The sequence below is a fragment of the Sapajus apella genome, unplaced genomic scaffold, assembly GCF_009761245.1.
Source record: "Sapajus apella isolate SASKATOON/1434 unplaced genomic scaffold, GSC_monkey_1.0 scaffold2, whole genome shotgun sequence".
NCBI lineage: Eukaryota > Metazoa > Chordata > Mammalia > Primates > Cebidae > Sapajus > Sapajus apella.
This window is the reverse complement of record NW_022436942.1, coordinates 23,886,683-23,908,126: the sequence shown is the minus strand read 5'-3', so window position 1 is coordinate 23,908,126 and position 21,444 is coordinate 23,886,683. Positions and strand designations below refer to the sequence as shown.

General features: G+C 51.1%; 1 protein-coding gene across 2 annotated transcripts in view; it reads right to left on the bottom strand.

The window, feature by feature from the left end:
• Nucleotides 1-2,684: 2,684 nt before the first annotated feature.
• The window catches only part of KRT74 (keratin 74), a 32,191-nt gene continuing 13,431 nt past the window's right edge, over nt 2,685-21,444 (bottom strand). The window contains exons 1-9 of one of the 2 annotated variants that reach the window (XM_032293165.1): nt 10,410-10,948; nt 9,544-9,758; nt 9,039-9,099; nt 8,476-8,571; nt 7,786-7,950; nt 6,992-7,117; nt 5,344-5,564; nt 4,874-4,908; nt 2,685-4,384 (exon numbers count right to left, since the gene is read on the bottom strand). In XM_032293165.1, coding sequence (XP_032149056.1) covers nt 4,185-4,384; nt 4,874-4,908; nt 5,344-5,564; nt 6,992-7,117; nt 7,786-7,950; nt 8,476-8,571; nt 9,039-9,099; nt 9,544-9,758; nt 10,410-10,880 — 1,590 coding nt within the window. In that variant the 5' untranslated portion in view covers nt 10,881-10,948 and the 3' untranslated portion in view covers nt 2,685-4,184. Of the gene's footprint in view, nt 4,385-4,873; nt 4,909-5,343; nt 5,565-6,991; nt 7,118-7,785; nt 7,951-8,475; nt 8,572-9,038; nt 9,100-9,543; nt 9,759-10,409; nt 10,949-21,444 lie in introns of those variants that run through there. The other variant, XM_032293157.1, reaches the window with a different exon arrangement.

The following is a 21,444-nucleotide window of genomic DNA, read 5'->3' as shown; positions in this document are numbered from 1 at the left end:
ATGCGTGCGCATATGTTTGTTTGAGCACCGTGTTTTATTTTTATATATTTACTTACTTATTTTTGACAGGCTCTTGCTCTGCCACCCAGGCTGGAGTGCAGTGGCATAAACAGGCTCACTGTAGCCTTGAACTCCCGGGCCCAAGTGATCCTCCCAGCTCAGCCTCCCAAGTAGCTAGGTATGCATCACCATACCTGGCTTTTTTTTTTTCTCTTTAAGGGACAGGGTCTCCCTGTCTCCCTTGCCCTGGGTTGCCCAAGGACAACCTCCCTTGTCCAGGTTGGTCTCAAGCTCCTGGGTTCAAGCGATCCTCTAGCCTCCACTTCCCAAAGTGCTGGAATTACAGAGATGAGCCACGGGGCTCGGCCGTGTTTTCAATTATCTTGGCTTTATATCTAGGAGTGGAACTGCTGGGTCATATGGCAATTCTGTTTAACTCTTTGAGGAACTGCCAAACTTTTCCACAGAGGCTGAACCAGCTTACATTCCCAACAGCAATGTGTGAATGTTCACAGTTCTCCACAACTTCACCAGCGTTTATTATTTTCTGTTATTTTTATTATAAATCAAGCTAGTCGGTATAAATTGGTACCTAGTTACGGCTTTGGTTTACATTTCCCTGATGACTAATCATGGTGAGCATCTTTTCCTGGGCTTATTGACCATCGTGTATCTTCTAAAGAAAGTTCATTAAAATTACTTGTTCATTTTTAACTGGGATGTTTGTTTTTTTATTGTTGAGTTGCAAGAGTACTTTATATATTCTGGATACTGGACCCTTATCAGCTATATGATTTTCCAATATTTTCTTGATAATGTCCCTTACTGTAAAGAAGGTTTTTAACATTGAGGAAGTCCAGTTTATCTAGTTTCTCTTGTGTTGCTTATGCTTTGGGTGTCATAGCTAAGAATCCCTTGCCAAACCAGGGTCACAAAGATTTCCATCCACATTTTTTTCTAAGAGTCTGATGGTGTTAGCTCTCATATTTAGGTTGTTGATTCATTTTGATTAATTTTTGCGTGTGGTATAAAATAGAGATCCAACATTCTTTGGCATGTGGGTACCTCACTTTCTCAGCACCATTTGTTGAAGAAACTATTCTTTCCCCTATTAAATGGTCTTGATACCCATGTCAAAATGGCCATAGCTGTAAATAATTGAAATTAACAATCGCCTCTGGTCCTGCCTTTATGATGTCACCTCTTGGGCTCCAGCGGACTCTCTGATTCTGAAAGCAAAAGCATAGTCACTCCTGTGCATCTCTCAGCATTTTCATAAACCCAGGTGAGAGCAAATCCCTCCATTTCACAGGTGGGTAAGCTGCAGCCAGGGAAGTTGCTCCTTCTGCCCATCTCGGCCCGCTCCCCCATCAGAGGACACATCGTATCTCATCTGCTTAACCTTTCATCCCTGCATCCAGAGCCCTGCGCACGTGCGAGCATCACAGCCCAACACCACCAGCGCATGTGTGCCCAGCAGTCAGGGGCATGCTGCACAGCGGCCTTGAAAGAGGTGATTTCACAGAGGCTCATGTATTAATATTTCTCCAAAGGTTATTTCAGGTTGTGGGTCCCATTCCCTCTCTCACCTCAGCCCCTCTTACTGGGTCCCTCACTGGGAATGTGGTCTTTTGGGAAAGACAGAACATCAATGCTAGGGAACAGCCTTAAGAGTATCTGGTCCAAAGGCTCTTAACCTGGGGTGCATGACCCAGAGAATCCATGGATGGGCTGTGGGGATCTGTGAACCTCTGGATGTGCAGTTGGCTCTGTCCACATTTCAGGGGAAAGATCCGTGGCTTTTATCAGCTCTCAAAAGTTTCATGACTTACAAGGTTAAGAGCCACTGGGCATAACAGGTGACTAGTTAGTGGTAGAGCTGGAACGGAGCCCCCCACAACTCCCAGGGCACTAGTTCAGTACCACAGTGGTGGCAGTGGTGACATCAGAGGGAGACATTTGGGCAGAAAGCCCAACACACTCCTGGGATCTTGTGCTTCCCATGGTTTATTGCACCCTTGCACACAGAGAAGAGGGCCTCCTTAATACATGAAAGGCACAGTGAGAGGAATGGAGGTCACTACTTAGGCCAGAGGCCCCCTCCTCCGGAGGCCCGGCCCTATTATCCTGAAGCCTGTAGAGGAGAGCATCCTTTTCGGCACGACTGTGACACAAGAGCAATTGGAAAGCTGCTTAGATGGCTAGACTCTGACAGCCACAACTGAGGGACTTGGAAATCTACCCAGCCCCACTAAAGATTAAGCATCTCTAATCCAAAAGTTTGAAATCCAAAGTCCTCCAAAACTTTTGGAGCACCAACATGATGCTACAAGTGGAAAATTCCATGCCTGACCTCATGTGATGGGTCATAGTCAAAACACAGTCAAAACTTTGTTTTATGCACAAAAAGTATTTAAAATTTGTATAAAATTATCTTTAGTCTATGCATAAGGTATATATGAAACATAAATGAATTTCATGTTTAAATTTGGGTTCCATCCCCAAAATATCTCATTATGCACATGCAAATATTTCAAAATCCAAAATCAGAAATGCTTCTAGTCCCAAGCATTTTGGGTAAGGTATACTGAATCTGTACTGACTTGGGAAATCTGAGGTCTCCCACTCCCTACTAAATAAGTATGTAAAAGTCTATGTTCAAACCTACCGTGATGCTGTGATTTAAATTCTCTCTCCAGAAGCCATCTTTCTGGTTATTTGATTAAACTCTCCTCCTCCAGGAAGGCTTCCTTGCTTAGCCTCTCCATTCTGGTCACTTCTCAGTGTTGCTGCCCTAGGCTGCCCTTGCCTGATTTGCATGAGTGTGTGTCTGCCTCTTCCAGCAGCCTGAGACTGCTTCCAGAGCAGCCTCATCTGGGTTGGCCTGCAGCTTCCCAGCAAGAGTCCTGCACACATGCAGGGGTGAAATGGAGAGTGGCACATCATCACTGGAGGGTGGAACATTCAGAGAGATTGACAGGCCGACAGAAGTGTACCTCTGACACCACTCAAGGACAGTTTATTGAATATACAGCAGAAATTCAGAGTCTTTAATCCAAGCAAAAGAGAAACTAGTTGCCACCATTCTTAGGAATATGTACACCATGAGCCACAATGTCCGGACTAGGCAGTACCACCCAGAGACAGAAGAGCACACTCTGCTCACTGAGCTCCGCTCATGGCACCAGAAATTGAGAGTCAGAGGCCACATAGGACACAGCCCCAGTGAGAGGGCTGAAGACAAATCACATACCCACAGTCCTGACAAAAGGTAATGTAATTACACTGCCCTCATCAAAAAGAACGGTGACTTTGATAGTTCCTTTGTTAAAGAGACAGTGACATGCCATGGAAAGAGCATAGGCCCTGGAGTCAGCCAGGCCCGACTCTGGCGCATAGGTGGGTGACTGGGGCCAGTTCTGCAGCCTCTCAGGATCAGGGTCCCAGTCTGTTCCCAGGATGCTGATCGCATCTTCTTTGCAGGACTGGATGAGAATTAGAGGCAATGCATGGAGGGTGCCTGGCATCTAGTAGGTGCTTGACAAATGATGGTAGCTATTGCTGATAATAAAGGAGGTGGGTGGGTGAAACAGACTGGCAGAGAATCCCTACTTCTCCTTCACTTGGCTTTGCGGAGATGAGTACGGCTGGTGGTCTGCAAAGGTACACACCCTGTCCTACTTATTGGCGTTGTCCTGCCAAGTTGTTTGTGGTGGAGCGAGTAAAGGCTGTCTAACTTCTCACCACCTGGTTGCAGGTCTCATGTTCACCCCGCCATGCTGGCAGGGGTTGTAAAACCTCTCAGACAACAGCTAACTTGGCCTAAGCGCAGAAGAAACTAGCCCCTCCCCTGTCCTCTCTTGCTCCTACCCTCTCTCTAGGGATGATCACAGCTTCCTTAGGGCCAAGAAGGTTATAATGGCTTGTGCCTCCAAAGCCTCCTGCCAGCCGAAGGCAGCAAGGAAAATGAGAAGTCGTAAGTCGACATGGGACCTAAGGAAACAGGCCAGGTGACCGTATCCATCAGAGCTTGAAAGTCAAAAGCTAAACCACGACGCAGACAGTTGAGTGTACTACAGACAGTTTTAAGACTTGGGGGCTGAGGATTCGGGTGTGGCAGACACCTTTGTGGGGTGCTAAAGTCACCTCTTCTTCCAGGTGCTGAAGTGGGTGAGCCCATGGATCTAGCGGGTGGTTTTCCTGGCAGCGGTGCTGGCTGGGGTGCTCTTGCCCTGGGATTCCTTGAGGTCTCCCCCTCGTGCCCCTTTGGTCTTGGTCTGCCCGCTCCGGGTGCCACCAGAGCTGCCTGCCACAGCGCTGGCCTTGAGGTCAGCACCTGCAGAGCTGGGGTGGTGGTAGGTGTAGCTGTTGCTGCTGATGATGGCTGAGGAGGAGGGGCCGAGAGCAGGGGAGAGGACCAGCGTCAATCAGCAGGTAACAGCAATGGTAACAGCTGCCCCCAAAGGCTTCTCTACAACAACACCCTATTTAATCTGCAGAATGACCCTTAGTAGTCCAGAAGCACTACAGAGATGAATTGAGAGACTCTTATTAGGAGGACTTGGTGTGAGGCGAAGATCCCATAGGATAGATACAGTCCACGCCCTCCTGGAAATTCTAGGAAAATCCACGTCCCCAACCCTTTCTCCAAATGACAACACCCCAGGGGAGAGACAGGAAGGGAAAAGGGTGGGCATGACCTCAGTCACCATTTCATAGGGTGAAAAAGGAGTACTTTTCTTTGAAGCCCAAGAACCTTCCCAAGATAGTAACACAAGCTTCTGCGTGGGGTGAGACAGTAAATGGAGGTGACATCACTTTGTCTCAGGGTCCCCAGCTTTCCCAACCCAATGTGTCTCTCAGGAATACTCACAGATGCTCACAGAGGATGGATTCTCACCAGACATCCTGTAAGACAGAAAGTTAGAGGAAGATAAAAACTCAGTGTCCAGATTCCACTAAACCTTAACGGGCTCCTGCTTTTATATGTGCATCATTTAAACTCATAACAGCATGAGACTGACACTATCACTTTCATCTTATACATGAGAAAACAAGAGGCCTGGAGATATTAGATGATTTATGGGAACCACACCACTAGCTTGAGGTCAAGCCGATAATTCGCCCCAGGTCTGTCTGAGCCCCCGGTTCTCTTCACAGCAGCACGCGGCCGCCTGTGGGTCACATCTGACTTTCCCTTGCAGGAAGCTGCCTCTGAGTCCAGGATAATCGCCACGTCCCTTGCTTGTATTGGCGCGAACCCTGTTGTTCTCTTTGTGGCCCCTCAGCCAGGCAGGAGCCACCCCCAGCCCCTTCTCACCCTTTCCCCTCCGCCCCGCCCACCTGCACTCCTCGCCCTCCAGCAGTTTGCGGTAGGTGGCGATCTCCACATCCAGGGCCAGCTTCAGGCTCATGAGCTCCTGGTACTCGCGCAGCATCCGCGCCAGCTCCTCCTTAGCCTGGTGCAGGGCACCCTCCAGCTCGTCCAACTTGGCCCGGGCATCCTTCAGGGCGCAGTCCCCCCGCTGCTCGGCGTCGGCAATGGTTGTTTCCAGGCTGGTGCACTGAATGGCAAAGAGCAGAGAGACCATCGGAATAGAAAATGACGTTTGGATCACACCCGTTAAATGGAACAATGCCCTCATTTTGCAGATGGGGCCCTAGGTGACAAGGAGTAAAAGCTGCAAAGCCAATACCAGAACTTTGTCTCTTCTATTTTCTATTGCAGAGGAATATCGAAGTGCCGTCACATGGAGCTGTGAAGTGGTTGCATTTCAGGAGGTCAGGAAGAAATGCCATGTTTGAAAAGTTAGGTAGTGCCTGAGGCTGGAGGCCATCAGCATCTACAGATTCAAAATACTCCAGGTCCAGGAAAATCATGCCCGATCCCCCAGCTAGGATGGCTTCAAGGATGAGACAGTATGCCAAGGTCCCATTGCGATCAGATTCCTGCTGCAGGATCTCTCCCTGGTGGGATCCTTCCAATCTGTTAGCATCCAGATGAGTGTTTCTGGACTCCAGCACTCTGTGGGGCAGGTCTGCCTGAAGGATACCACATCTAGCCTTCCCTTAGAGCAGGAAGTAAGGCCCTAAATTATAGGCACAGCCTCAGAAGCCGGACTCTGATGAATGTCTGGGGGCATTGAGATGCCTGGTGCTAACAGAGCAGGAGGAACTGTGCTCATGGAATTTGTGAACTGGCCAAATGCAGAGTGGCAGAGCTGTCCCTGTGTTGCCCCACAGAGCATGGAGGGTTGTAGGGGCGCCGGAAGGAGAACAGGCTGAGATCTTTCTGCTGGGCAATTTTATCGCTAGCAGAGTGGACCTGGTTCTCAAAGAGGTCACAGAAGGATCCTTGAGCCTCCAAAATCATATCCCCACTGACGCAGTGTTTAAGATTTGCTGCTGTCAGGTAAGACATCCCCACCCACTGACTAGCATGGAAGTAGCACCGTGGCACAGAGCAAGGGAACCCTGGAGAGCTTCGTCAGCGGCTGTGTCCCTCGGTTGCCAGACCATGCCCCTCTGAGGGCAGGAACCTGGTGCGGCCACAGAGGCACCTGATGCCTACCCCCTGTGCCCCACATATGTTCCGTGTCTAGTGGGAGGAGGAGGCAGAGGGTCTGCCCTCAGTGGGGACACCTGAAGGGGACATGGGGCAGGTTCGCTGGACACAGAAAAAGTCTGCAGAAGAGGAACCTGGGTTCTAATCCTAGCTCTATTATTACCAGCTGGGGACCCTGGGCAAGTCTCTTCCTCTTCCCAGTCCAGTTGCTTTATCTGCAAACTGGGGAGTCAGAGAAACAGGCTTGAGGCTCCTCCCAGTTCTGGTGGAGTGCCAGCTCTGATGGCAGGGGACTGAGGCAGGGTGGGAAAGGGGCACTGTGGGTGGCCCAGGGACCCCTCAGCCCGGCAGGGGAGATTTCCTTATTCCCAAAGGGCAGGCCCCATTTCCACATCCCAGAGCAATCTCCGCGGGGCTGCTGCCCACCTGCCTCTTCACATTCCCGATCTCACACCGGATCCTCTGGATGAGCCGATTCAGCTCCGCCATCTCGCTCCTGGTGTGTTTCAGGTCATCACCGTGCCGACTGGCCGCCAGCTGCAGCTCCTGGATCTGGTTTCCCAGAGACAGGAAGTTGGCGATGAGACAAGGGCACTGGGGAAGGGTCCTGTGCATAAGCCACCCCTGCCACCCTGGCTGTGAGTGGGATTCAATGGAGCTAAAGAGAAGCACTGGAGCAGGGGCCTGGGTGCCCAGGTGAGGGGTTTTCTTCCTGATGCCCCAAATCAGTTTGCCCAAGGCATAGCTCCGTTACTTAGAGCATTTCTGGCCTTCCACTTCCTTTTGGAAGTCTTCCCGTAGGGATCAGGAAAGAGCTACAGGCTTCTCCTTCTCCCGCTCGCCCCCCCACAATCCACCCATGGCTACCCACCCCCAAGTCTGTGACTCTCCCTCTGCCCTGTGGCAACATGTCCCCATTCCTATAAGTGCATTTGTTTTGCCACCTCACTTCTTTCACATGCAACAGAGAGAGACAGGCAGCTCTTGGATGGAGGAAAGAAGTGAGGGGTCCTCTCTGTTGCATATATGCAATACACACCAGTTTCACGATTCATTTTTGATAACAAGCTGTACTGAGAATTCATTTTGCCCTTGAACCCTTGGTGGGAACCATTCTTTCATTCTGCATGCCCATAAAGGTATCCCGCACATTCACTGCGGAGGTGACCTTTCCCAGGAAGCAAGGGGCCGCTGCAGGAGGAAACCCATTCAGTGCCTACCTTGGTCTGGTACAGGGCCTCAGCCTCGGCCTTGCTCTTCAGGGCGATCTCCTCATAATGCATGCGGACCTCGGCAAGGATACTGTCCAGGTCCAGGTCCCGGCTGTTGTCCATGGACAGGATTACGGAGGTCTCACTGGCGTGAGTCTGGATCTGAGCGATCTCCTGCAAGGAGAGAGAAGGACAGAATCAGAACCCCCCTGGCTTCCCTCCTCTGCCCCCTCAGTCTTCTGGGCCCATGGTTCCTGGCCCCATAGGCTGCTAGGAGCCACAGCGCCGAAGTAGGGGGAAGAAGCGCCCTCTGGGATGTGTCTGCAGGGCTGAGGGAGAGCAGCTCACAGCAGCAGGAAGCCTGCATGCGGCAGGCACCCTCTGGCACATCCACGTGGGTGAAGAATGTATTTTCCACAATTTCACAGATGCAAGGGTCTGTGCTTTAGTAGGACCTCACTGGGCCATCTTTTCCTGCCTGTGGGCAAGGCCACTATTGTGTTCTGGATCAATTTCCTCCTGCGTGTATGGCCTCCAGGGACCAGCATCCTGCCCTTCCACAGTCTTCTGGCGCAGGATTTTGTACCTTTCCATGAAAACATCTTTCATTGTGTTGATCCTAAGCCTCTCCTGTTGGCATTTCCCTGGAAGAGTTGGGAAGGAGGTGGGGTGAGGGTGGGGGGACAGGAGTGTCCTCACCGCATCGTACAGACACTTGAGGAACTTGATGTCTTTCTCCAGAGAGTCCACTTTGGCCTGAAGCTCCACCTTGACTGCATAGGCTGCATCCGCATCCTGCCAAGAGGCCCCAAAGTCATTGGTGGACGCAACCCTCATCCCATAGCTGCCCTGCCCAACCCCTGCCCCAAAGCCCCCTGATTTCCTGCTTTCTACCCACAAAGGAAAGCTCACTCAATATCAGTTTCCTCCCAGACTCCCTGAAGCTTTGGGAATAGGGAAAGGAGGATGGGGCTGCTCTTGTTATGCCTGGAGAAAACAAGGCCCAGAGGGGTAGTGGGTTTTCTCAGGTCACACAGCAAGGCTGAGCTGGACCAGAGTTTCACAGTTCCCAGACCAGAATCCTCTGTCTATCTCTTTCCATTTCCCAAGTGTGTGTCTCTCCTCTCCAACTCACTGGAGACCAGGACTATGACTCCATCCTCACCAGGCACCAGTCCCTCCCCAGATGCCTGGGCTGAAGTCCTGAGTTGTTAGGATGGGGGTGCGAGAGGTCAGGCTAAAGAGGCTTTTCCTTCCCTTACCTTCTTGAGCACCACAAACTCATTCTCTGCTGCTGTGCGCTGATTAATCTCCACCTCGTATCTGCCGGCAGGGAGAGAAGATGGCCTCAGCCCCCTTAGCCAAGGAACTTTCTCTTCCTGCTGGCCAGGCAAACTTTTGGGATGCACAGTCTCTGCAGGGCCTGAGCAGTAAGAGGCTAGTGACAGGAGTAAGATGCCCCTGAGCGGCCTCACTTGCTTCCCACCCTTTGCATGTTAGCAAAACACCCAGGTGCCTATTGGGCCCCCCACACCAGCAACTGAAACTTTCAGTGGGTCAAGGAACACAGGAACTCCTTTCTATCAATCAGGCAGGAAGTTATCATCAAACAAGGTAGGCCCTTCCCCCCAGCCAGAGAAGGGAATGTGAGCTCCTGACCCTGGATCATACCACCCTCCCAACTCCTAAAAATTAATGGCACAGAGATCAGGTGAGCCCAGAGCCATGGGGAACATGGTCTGTGACCCTTGGGTGGGGCCTGCTCACCTCTTCTTGTAGTCCTCCACCAGGTCCCTCATGCTCCTCAGCTCCGAGTCCAGCCTCACCCTGTCCCCTGACAGCATCTCCAGCCGCTTCCGCAGGTTGCTGATGTAGCCCTCAAAGATGGGCTCCAGGTTCTTCCTGCAGTTGCTCAGGTCCAGCTGCTGCAACAGCTCCCACTTGGTCTCCAGCACCTGGTTCTGCTGCTCCAGGAACCGCACCTGGAACCCAAATCAACAGACACCTGGAACCACATGTGGGTGCAATCATGCCCCGTGGACACACACCATTAACTCCCCAGGTTTTGCCACAGACGGTTGTAAAGTCATTTTCCTCATGTCTTGACTCTCCACCCTGGCCATTCCACACAGACTAGACCCTTTCCAAGTGCTCATTTCCTAGCCTTCTTGACAAGCAATCTCTGAAGCCTCACTCAAGGAAATTCCACAGCTTTCACAGCTTTCTTCTATTGCTTGGCCCTGGTCCCAAGCCATTTCCTTCCTTATGTCTCAACTAAGTGTCTCTTCCTGTACCATGAGCCTTTCCATTTGGAACAGTGCTGGATTCTATTAGTCTTTCATGTTCTTCGAAGATCCAGCTGTCCTCAAGAAACCAATCACTTTTTTGTTAAGGAAGGGCTGCTCTTTACCTAGCTTCCCATCCTTCTCTGTGAAATCCCCAAAGAAGCCAATACATTCATGTATTCCTCCGTTCTCTGTGCTTCACAGACCTGCTCTCCTTCCCTAATGATGAAGAAGCCCTCCCCGAGCCCAGCTGCACCTTTCCAGCCACAGTGCCCAGTCCATGCCCAGGCAGCAGGAAAACTGCTCAGGCCTCAAGCGCCTGCCTCATCCTCCTCCTGTGAAACCCACCTTGTCGATGAAGGAAGCAAACTTGTCATTCAGTGCCTTGATCTGTTCCCGTTCCTGGGCGCGCACCTTCTGGATCTCGGGGTCCAGCTCCACGTTGAGGGGGGCCAGGAGGCTCTTGTTGATGGTGACCTGGTGGATGCCCCCGGGTGGGCACACAGATGGACATGCAGGCCCCAGGCCCACACTGCCAAACATGCTGCCTGCAAAGCCGCTGGCCCGGCCCGCTCCATACCCAGAGCCAGGCCTGAAGCCATAACCTCCAGCCCGAACGCCACCACCAGCCACACTGAAAGAAATACACCGATTCCCTCCGAGGCTGTAGAGGCTCCGACTGCCGAAGGCAGCTCCAGCCCCTCTGCCAGCTGCAGAGTGAGAGGCCAGGCTGCCCACAGCTTTCCTCGGCACCACTGCCGAATGCACGCTGAAGTTGCCCTTGTCACCACCGGACTTGACGTTCAGTTGCCGACTCATGGTGGGAAAGGTGGCGTTGACAGAGCTGGAGGAGAGCCGTTGCCAAGGGGTAGAGAACACACTGATGGGACACCAGGACTACTGCCTCCTTTTATCCCGGTTGAGCCCAGGACACCGGAAAAAGGCGTCTCTCCTCTATCTCCTTTCACCTGCTGAAGGGCCAGGGGCTATGGGCAATTGGTAGAACAGAGATCTCCAAGCCCTTTGCAGCAACAAAGCTCTTCTGATAGCAAGTGGAATATGCTGCCCTTGCAGACTGGAGTGGTCTAATTTGGAGTTTATCTGTGCTCCCTAATAAGGGACCTGAAAAGTTATCCCCTGACGAGATCTCTTAGCTTTATTTTTCCAGTGCTACCTCCTTCTTGCTTATCTGTCAGCAAGGAGCAGGGGAAATGCCTGGCTTTCCCCAGAGGAAGCTCACCTGAAAAAAACCCAGGTTTCTTCCCAAAGAAACCATCTCCCTACTATAGGGTTTTGTGCGGAAGCTGGGATTTCTTTTACAACAGGGAAAAGAAGACATGGAAAGATGATTCTTTTTGGAAAGGTGTCCTCAAAGATCAGGATCTGAGTAAGAAGCTCCAGGATCTGACCCTAGGCCATGCTAAGGACCATGGCTGTCCAGCAGTGAAGTGGACCCCAGGAAGGGTGGGTGAATAATCATGGCGCATCTGCATGGCACCCTAGCAGGGATACTGACTGGGGTCTTCTGTGTCGGGCAGGGCCTGGGCGGTGGTAACCTTGACATTGCCTTTTCCGCAGTGAGAACCTTTCCAGCCAGCTGCATCTCCCCCAGCTGGACTTTCTCTCCTGGATAAGATTAACTGTCCTACTCTAGGAGGTCAGGCAGGAGCTGGGACATTAGCCCCTGCACTCCCTGGGGAAACACCCCATGGCTGAAGTCACCAAAAAACAGGACCCCGTGAGTTTCACTCCCAGGTCCAGGGTAGGCTGCTCTGCCGGTTTCCCGGCAACTTCAGGGAGCACTCAATTTTGGAACAGGAAGTATCAGCCCTTTATAGCTCAGGTAGTGTGGGTTGGTGGCTCATGCCTGTAATCCTAGCACTTTGGCAGGCCGAGGTGGACTAATCACAAGGTCAGGAGTTTGAGACCAGCCTGACCAACATGGTGAAACCCCATCTCTACTAAAAAATACAAAAATCAGTTGGGCATGGTGGCACATGCCTGTAGTCCCATCTACTCAGGAGGCTGAGGCAAGAGAATCCCTTGAACCCAGGAGGCGGAGGTTGCAGTGAGCCGAGATCATGCCACTGCCCTCCAGCCTGGGCTACAGAGTGAGATTCCAGCTCAAAAAAAAATATTTTGGGGGACAAACATGGTGGCTTACACCTGTAATCCCAGCTGTTTGGGAGGCTGAGGTGGGTGGATTGCCTGAGGTCGGGAGTTTGAGACCAGCCTGGCTAACATGGTGAAACCCCATCCTTACTAAAAATACAAAAATTAGCTGAGCATGGTGGTACATGCCTGTAGTTCCAGCTACTCAGGAGGCGGAGGCAGGAAAAACGCTTGAACCCAGGAGGTGGAAGTTGCAGTGAGCCGAGATTGTGCCACTGCACTCCAGCCTGGGCAACTCCATCTCGAAAAAAAAAAAAAAAAAATTAGAAACTAGGTATCTGGCAGCTGCCCTCATGCAAGACTCTGACCACCTCCTATAACTAAACTGGGGACGCTTGCCCTGTTTGGGTCCATCTGAGGGCAGAAGACAACCGCTCCCACTGTTGGAGAGGAAAAAGGAGAAGCTGAGCTGGGCAGTTGGGTGGAGCTTAGTCCTGGAACCCACCCCTAAGACCTTCCCCTTCACAGGGTGTTTTCCTCTCAGCCCCTGAGGCAACAGCGGGAGGTCCTTCCCCAGGGACCCTGTCTCCAGGCCCTCCTGGCAGGGCCTAGTCCTAGAGCACAGGCACATGTAATTGAAGGGGTTGCTTGTGGCTTTCGAAGGTTGCGAGGGCAGCAGCAGAGGTGCTGCCAGATGCTGTGTTTGCCTCCTTCCTGTGCTGGTGTGTGCAAGTCAACAAACAGTGTGAGTTCCTTGATCTGGGGGTGACTGTCCTACAGCCCCAGCCCCCAAGAAGCCTGCAGACCAATGAGAGGAATCTACATAAAGAACTTGATCTCCAGCCAAAGCTCTGGAATAACAGAAGAGCATTATGAACCGTGGATCAGAGGTTCACTGAGGAGTGGCTCGTTTTGATTAGGGTTTTTGGGGAATTTCCAGAAGCCAGGTTTATATTCCCAATAGCGCCCATTACAGGCGCTGGCTCCAAGTAGTGGCTCAGAGGTACGGGGGCTCGAAGTATTCCTTATGGTAGTAGTAGTGATAGAGGCAGTAACATTGTTGTGTAATAGTGATGGTAGTAACAGAAAGACTTAACACTTACTGTTCACACGTGACAGGCATTGTGCCAAGCACTACATGGGACGTCTCACTTAACCCTCATTAACTAACTTCATTTACAGAAACAGAGGAACTTACCCAACTCACTCAACTAGTAAGTCAGAGCCGGGCCTGGAATTCAAATGTGTCCGGTTTCAAAGTCCATGTTCCTGACCATCGCCTTATGCAATGGAGGGGGAGAGATGGAAGTTAGCGGCAAAGATGCAAAGACATTGTGGTGCATGTGGCAAGCGTGTAGTTGTAGCTGGGGCCCTCGTGCCTAAGTTTCTGTTATGTTTTCGATTCAAGGGTGACATGAGGAGAAGGGGAGGTTGTTGCCAAACTAGGGGCTTGCAAAGGGGTAGCTGCTCACTTTAGGTTCAGAGAGAAACTCAGTCACAGCAAGGATGGGCAGAAGGAAGCAAGAGGCTTGCTTTCATGAGTGGTTGTTTTATTCCAGAATCCCCAGCAGCTGGTCCTTCATTGTCCAGCTCCAAGGGGGAAATAAACATAGCTCTGGACAGCTGAGTCTTTGAGCCACCACTGCCTGGCTGACTGTGAGCCCCAGTCTGATAGGAACTTCAACAAAAAAGCATTTACAAAGCAGGAAAGGCATGAGGCTCAATCTTTGAGGCTGGAGAAGACTCAGGGTAAACACAAAGCAGACGTCCAGGTGCCCAGAGAAATGCAGCAGAGTGAACAGGGTCCATCCACACTCTGCAGTGATGGGCTGGGAGGGCCAGGACAAGGGCTAGGGGTCCTGGCACCCTTTGTATTCATTATAAATGGTGCTTCCATAGGCTAGGCCCTGTGCAGGAGGCTGGCCAATAAGGGTTACTGACAGTGGCAGTAATGACGATGGTGGCGGGTTGGCTGTGAAGGAGAAGGAAGAGGTAGAGGCAGAGCAGAATTTCCTGACAACAGTGTTGTGATTGTGGCCACACAGAAGCAACCCTCCTCATTGGTTCCTAGGGAGCTTAATTGCAGGGAATTGTCTTTAGTCTATGCAGTCAGATCCCTAGCAGTTCCAACCTTCACTGTGTCAGATGCCCTTTAATCAGTCATCACACACCACACCCTGGTCTTTGAGTTCATTGGACTAATGAGTGTCCCAAGACCTGAAGAGATTAGTTCATTCAATACGTATAAAACTGGGCATTTCCTGTGTTTTCAGCTCTGTGCTAGACAGAGGGAGATGTCTGAGACACTCTTTTTCTCTTTTAAGAAGTTTATTGAACTGGAGGAGAAACAATATAAATACATGAAAGTTGTTTTGCTGTTGCTATTGCTGTAGTTTTAATTCTGCATGCCTGCATTGGATTATGTGCTTCAACAAGTAACTCGGACAAGCTGTTTATTGAAATTCTGATCCAAAAAAAAGAGAATTTTAAAAGTACATGAAAATCTGCTTTTGGCTTACACTAAATCTTCTCTATCCTTGAATTAAAAAGAAAAGGACGAATAGAATAAAAGAGAGGTTGGGCTCTCTGAGGGAGGGGTTGGGAACTGGAAGACTGGCCAAACTGGGCAGGTGCATGGGCTTCCCTGAGACAGTGAGAGGCCCAGGCAGATTGTAGAAGATTCAACTTGGGAAGCAGAGGTGGAGGCAGAGATGGCTCACGTGGGCCCAGACAATTCTCTTCTCCCTGCAGACAGTGTGGAATCATGCAAGGGTCCTGAGGGGAAGCAGTTTCACAGGGCCAGAGCTGTAGGTTAAGGAATAGGCTCTGTGTTGCAAGAGGAGAGCTATGGAAGACACAGGTACCCCAGGAATGCCACGGAAGCTGAGTCAATTGTGCCATAATCTCTCACCATCTTCCTGGAGGATAAGAATCCCGTTCTGCAGAGCACAACTCACCGGAGGGTGAGCGGCTCCATGAAAAATCCCATGGCCATAACCACTGTGTCTGTAGTTTGAAGACGAATAATGAAGGTATTTTTCTCTAGCCCTATGGCCTTTGACTGCTTCTGGGCACAGAACAACAGTTTAGGGGTCCAGATTCTATAGATCAAGGTCATTAAAGAAAACAGAAAGAAGGCCAGGCACAGTGGCTCATGCCTGTAATCCTAACACTTTGGGTGGCCGAGGCAGGTGGATCACTTGAGGTCAGGAGTTCAAGACCACCCTGGCCAACATGATGAACTCCCGTCTCTACTAAAAATATAAAAATTAGCTGGACATGGTGGCACATGCCTGTAATCCCAGCTACTTGGGAGGCTGAGATAGGAGAATCGTGTGAACCTAGGAGGCAGAGGTTGCAGTGAGCTGAGATTATGCCATTGCACTCCAGGCTGGGGAACAAGCTCAGAACTCCATCTCAAAAAAAAAAAAAAAAAAAAAAGGAAGAAAGAAGCTTAAAAGATTCTTGAGCTAATTTTGCGGAGACAAGACTTGGGGACAAACCACAGCACCTTAGCATTGGAAAGAGCCTGAAACTGAGTTCTCCGATTTCCCTTTGAAAATAAGCTCAGTGCAGAATCCTAACACCCTCTGCCTGTCTGAACCAGTTTGAAAGGAGCCTATTTTTTCATCCTACTCCAAAGTTAGCTAGCCCAGACAACAGCGTTCATCTGCTTTTTCCCCATCCATCTCCCAAAACCCTTCACTTTCTGACATGAAATTTTCTGTGCCAGGAGTCTGATGATGGATGGGTTATACACCAGAGACATGGGCAGAGCCCACTGCTGCAATCCCAGGCTCTATATGTGGCAGGGGGCCAAGTCTGAGTGGGTGTGAAGAGTGAAGCAGAAAGTTCTGTATTGGTGAGAGGGGAGGAGGAACCTCTGGGCACAGAAGAAAAGGGAAAGCACCCCAGGCAAGATGATAGGGAGTATCTAGATACTGTTTTGTACAGTACTCAACTATCCCAGTTTTCCCAGGGGTGAGGCATTTTCCAGAATCTCTGTCAGTGGTACAGAAGTTCTGGAAAGTTCTGGACCGTTCTGGAAAAACCTGGATGTTTGATCACCAGAACCTCACCCACCATATTGCAGAGTTCTAAATACCAGACTCTGAGTGATCCCCAAGGATCTCTGAAGTCATGTCTACCAAGTCAGTAAAACTTAAACACTCAAGCAATCCCTGGTCTGTCTCCATCCCTACTAGACCCGCTTTTCCCTTCACACGCACTCTCGTTAATGCGAATTCCTCAGATTATGAGGAGAAAACGGGTAGCTGGATGGCATCGATTTCACTTTAATTCCAGTCCCTCTCACTCAGAGCCTATTCTCTTAAAGGCACTGTGCTGAGTGAAATCCCAGGCGGGCAGTCAGCATGGTCAAAATTCCCATTTCTTGGTGTCACATTAGTGTAGAGCACATTGTGCAGTAAGCCTCTATTTATTAAAACTTAGCAGAGGATGTTTATTTCCTTATCACTGCTAGTCTCATGAAACTTTCTACCTGTCCCTCTCGGGGTCAACGTGGGGGAGCCGCGTCTCTGCAGACACACTTCTCTGAGTCTAGGGCCTTCCCCACTTCTTTCCCGCATGAGCGTCTCCCTCCTCTCTGCTGCAGCCCAACTTGGGAGGGGCACGCCCCACCCTTCCTGCCTGGAGAAAGAAATATCAGAGCAGTTTAGCCAAGTGGTTGTAGGGCCCATACAGCGCCTCTATGCCAATCAGAAAAAGGCGCCCCTTCCTCTTGGCAGATGCAGCCCGCTGCCAGGGTGCATGGCTGAATTTCAGCCTCCACTTCCCCCTCACCGAGATAGTGCTGGACACAACCTGCACGTCCCTCCAGGGCCACCTTGGTAGCTCACCTAAGCCTCAGGGATAGGCTCACGTTCCATGGGCGAGTTGGAGCCTCTGGTCAGAACTGTCCCCTTGCACAAAGGATCGTGGGAGTCTCCTGGCTTCCCCAAGCTCTCACCTCCCTCTCCAGTGCTGCCTGAGCTCTGTCTGCCAGTTCCCAGGGTGTTTCCTCTCTGACCCCTGGGGAAAAGTGGCGGTACCCCAGCTCCCCGCTCACTGGCACCCCCAGGGTTTGTCCACCAGGAACTCTGCCCCACCGAGCTTTTCTCTGGCTTGAGGATCTGCAGGCCAGTGTTCATTGTTCCCGCCCGAGTCTCCTTTGTCTTCAGCACCTCCTGGCTTGTGTCTCTCCAAGCTCCTCCGTTCTTAGTTCTCTCCCTGCCGGGCCCAGAGCTTTTATGATGGAACAGGCCCTTAGCCCTTTACTGTATTTAGTTCTCTTTCTCTCCTTTTTTTTCTTAAAGAAAAGCTCTCTGAACTCTTTATGACTCTACCCACCACCTACCCGGTCATCACAGGGAGGTTTTCTCAGCTCTAATGCACACAAGTATGTGAAGACAAGCACCGTCTTGCCCTGGGAAGGACACATTTCTTCCATTTGTTCATTACAACATTCCACTAGGCCCCCGTCTCGACACTATTTAATCCATCTCCTTCCCTCAGACCCCCTCCACCTCCAGCCACTTCAGGAAGAAATTTATACTTTCTGAGACCCCAACCCCCTTTATTACAGGATTCATCTTTGAAAGAGGACAGGGAGGCTGGGGGGAAATGCCTTAATCTTTTGATCTTCACTGTGAAGTTTGGTGCTTGATCCACCTCTCCCTCTGCCCATTTGCAGAGCAAACAAGCCGGCTGTGCAGTGGGCTGTAATTAAGCCACATCATCACTAATGACATGCTCTCTATCTCCCATCATCAGAGCAACACACCATCCGTCCAAACAGGAAGGAGAAGCCCAGCTCCACACCGCCCCTGGGGAGAGCTGGGGTGGTGAGCCAGGCCTTGGGTGGCAACTCTCTCCAGTGTGGAGAGAATGACCAGCCTCCCTCCCTGGACCGTCATCATAGCTGAGCCTGCTGAGCTCTGCGGAAAGACGTTAAGAAGTGATAGGAGAAGGGAGAGATACCAGGCAGGGCAGAAGCACCAGGGGCCCAGATCACCATAGGCAATGTGGAAATTGGGAGGAAAAAAGGTAAAAGTAGGACATCAGGAAGAAATGGAAGTAGAGTCCTTAGAGAAAGGAGCTAGGAAAGGCTGCGTCAGTGGGAGGAAGAGGTTGCTGCTGAGGCAAGGGCTAAAAACAGAGAGAATGCAGGATGAACCCAAGGCTGGGGCAGGGGCTGAGCTGAGCCCTCCAGAGCTCCATGAAAGGCTCATCCATGCATCCCCAGCCTGCAGGTGGAAGGGATGGGTGACCTGCTGGATACAGGAAACCTCTCACTGCTGTGGGGTGAGGGATCCTCAGCATCACCTTCATGGATGCAGACCTGCCATAGAATTAGAAGGCCTGGACAGGTGGGGCTTAAGGGAGGCTTGAGGCTGGCACCTGAGCCTTGGTGTCAGAGAGTGAGCTACTCCATCTGGAGCCAAGACCACAGCCAGCCCTTTTGGAAAGTTCTATCCCCCTCTCCTACAGAAAAGGAGGCAGGAGATGTTGACAGCAGGAGACCAAGTCCCCATCTTCCCAGTGTCATGGGCCCCCACTGAGGAAAGCAGGGCCTTATACTTGGCTGCCAGGTTGGACACACAGCTGTGGGTTCAGGAGGCAGGTTGTGAAATAAGCCAGGAGCCTGCAGATCCAAGAGTTGGGGAGAATGACTCATATCGGGGGGGCAAACCATCTCAAAGTGAGGACAGTGAAAGCAGGTCCTGGGTCATGGTGGCTCCCATTTCAGGGAAGAGGAACAGGGGGAGTGTGGAGCAAGGCTGGGGGCTGCATGTTACAACAGGGGGCCAAGGAGAACGCTCAGAGGAACCAGCAGCCCTGCCAGGAGAAACCCTTCTGGAAATGGATGTGGGCTGGGAGGCTGGAGGAGAATGCAATGGGACTGGAATGGAGCCGGAAGCTAGGCAGGTGTGCCTCAGGTGTGACATGGGGCTTGCTATACACTAGTCACTGCACTAAGCTCTTTGCACACTTTAACTCATTTCATCCTCACATCAGCCTGTCAGATAAATATTCTTGTTTTTCCCATGTTACAAGTGAGGAAAGAGAAATTGAGCAGAGAAACTGAGTTGCCCACATCACAGTTATAACTGGCAAAAGAAACAAATCAACAAAAGGTTTCAGATCCACACCTCGCCAAATGCAAAGTGCGTGTCCTTCCACACTGAACTTCTAAGGTCCCTTTCAGTCCTGGATCCATCAGGCTGCGGCTCAGGTCCTGAGCTGGGAGCAGCTTTCATCTGGAACTGGGGCTGCATGTGGAGTTCCAGCAAAAATAATCTGGAGTCTCTCCTGGAGATGGACAGATTCGAAGCAAGGAGGGATTTCGGGGACATGCTCCCTAAGAGGGGTCTGCAACTAAATGGGGATGCAACATGGACGACCCATCAGGGAGGAGGGATGGACAAGCCAATGGCAGCTGGTCTGCAGGAGAGGAGAGACCCTCAATGTCTCTGCTGCTCCTGGAATCATTTGCCAAATGTGAATGTAAGGACTGAGGGGTAGTGCAGAACAATTGCCCTTTGTGTAGTTGCCACTCTATAGGTGGCAGAAGTGGCAGAGCCCCTGGGAGGGAGATTGGAAGCAGCTGGCAAAGGGCAGCCCAAACCCCAGAGCAGCTGCCCAATGGGCCCTAAGCAGTCTTTAACAAGCTCTCTGTCTCCAACAATTCACTTCCCTGTTACCTCCTCCTCCAGGAAGCCTTTCCAGATTGTGCCCAGCTCTCAGGCTTTCCTTCCTATGGAGCCCCTTGGTTGTGCCTTGCCAGTGCCTCCATTCCTGGATCATCTACTGCCTGAGAAAGAAAGAGTTCTCAGAGGAGGGAGGGGTTTACACACTGTGCAGACAGGGCTTGGAAAAAGGGGTATCAGCTGAGTCATGGGGGCCCTCACTCCAAGGACCTCTGGATCAGCACCAAGATTTTCAGGAAAAGTTGTCTGAAGTCCTCAGGTTCTCTAACTAGAGGTGTGGAGGTTCAGGCAGCGGCAGCTGAGCCCCTGCCCCCTCCTCCTTCCTGTAATAGGAGAGATCAGAGAGGAGAGGAAGAGGAGACAGGAGTCAGGCCCAGGCAACACAGAGGCTGGGGCCAGCCTGGGCACGCCAGGGAGTGAAACAGCATCCCCTCCCACTGGCAGCTCCGCGAGGGGTGCACAGCCTGTCGTGGGTCACCCCACAGCCTCTCTGCTGTAGGGAAGTCTTTCCTCCAGTCACAAGGATGGAAAGTGCAGTATCCAGAGCTGAAGGCAGAGGGCAGTGTGTGCACAAAATAGAGGCACCGAGGGTTTCTCCCCTGCTTGGAAACAAACAGCCAGTGACCAGATAGGAATGTATTTTAGTGAATGGACTCAGCGTCCTCCACTTTTCACTTAGCCCATCTCGGCCAGGTCTCTGGGCAAAGACCTGCTGCTGATCCACACCGCCCAGACCCGAACCAGCACACAGCTGGCAAACACAGACAGGCTTTAAAAATGCTAATAATAACAGTGAGCGTCTCCACGTGGCAGACCATGTTCCAGGCACTGTTTTACTTCCATCATCTCTTTTCCTATTCTCTGGTCTCCTCTAAGGTGAGTTCTTTCAAAGGTAAGGAGGTGTCGAAGCCTGGCATATAGACTCCAGACTAAGACTGGAATTCAGTTCCTCCATTTACTAACCGTGTTGACATATGGGGAATTACTTAACTCCTCTGAGCCTCAATATCCTCAGAAGTTAAATAACATTATAATAATCGCATTTTAGAAAAGTAACACACATCAGGTTGTTGGGAGAATTAATTGAGTTACCAGAGTGAGTGCTGAGCACAGTTTCTGGCACACAGAAAGCACTTCCTTGCGGCCGGCTTGTGATCATCTTCCTCCACAAGGGCAGGGTCTTGCACTAGGTCACTACTGGCCATTAGCAGAGCCAGAATTCAAAGCTAGGTATATGACTCTTCTGCCACAAGGCTAGGCCCAAGGGGACCATTTATCTGACAGTTCTGGCTTTGCCAGTTGTCCAAGGATCCAGTTTGGTATTTATTTAGATCAAAAGTGTCCCAGTTTGAGTGACTGCCTGCACACAGATGCATATACAACACAAATGTATTGACACAACTGTGTCTCATCACCTACACACCAGGCCATCGAGACGTGGGTATGCTGTGTGTCTATCCAGCTCTTTTTCCCAGGGAAGGTGGGATAAACTAAGGCATGCGTTCCCATGGCAAAAGTGCTGACTTCAAGCCAGACCCTGGAACAAGTGGATGTAGGGTGAG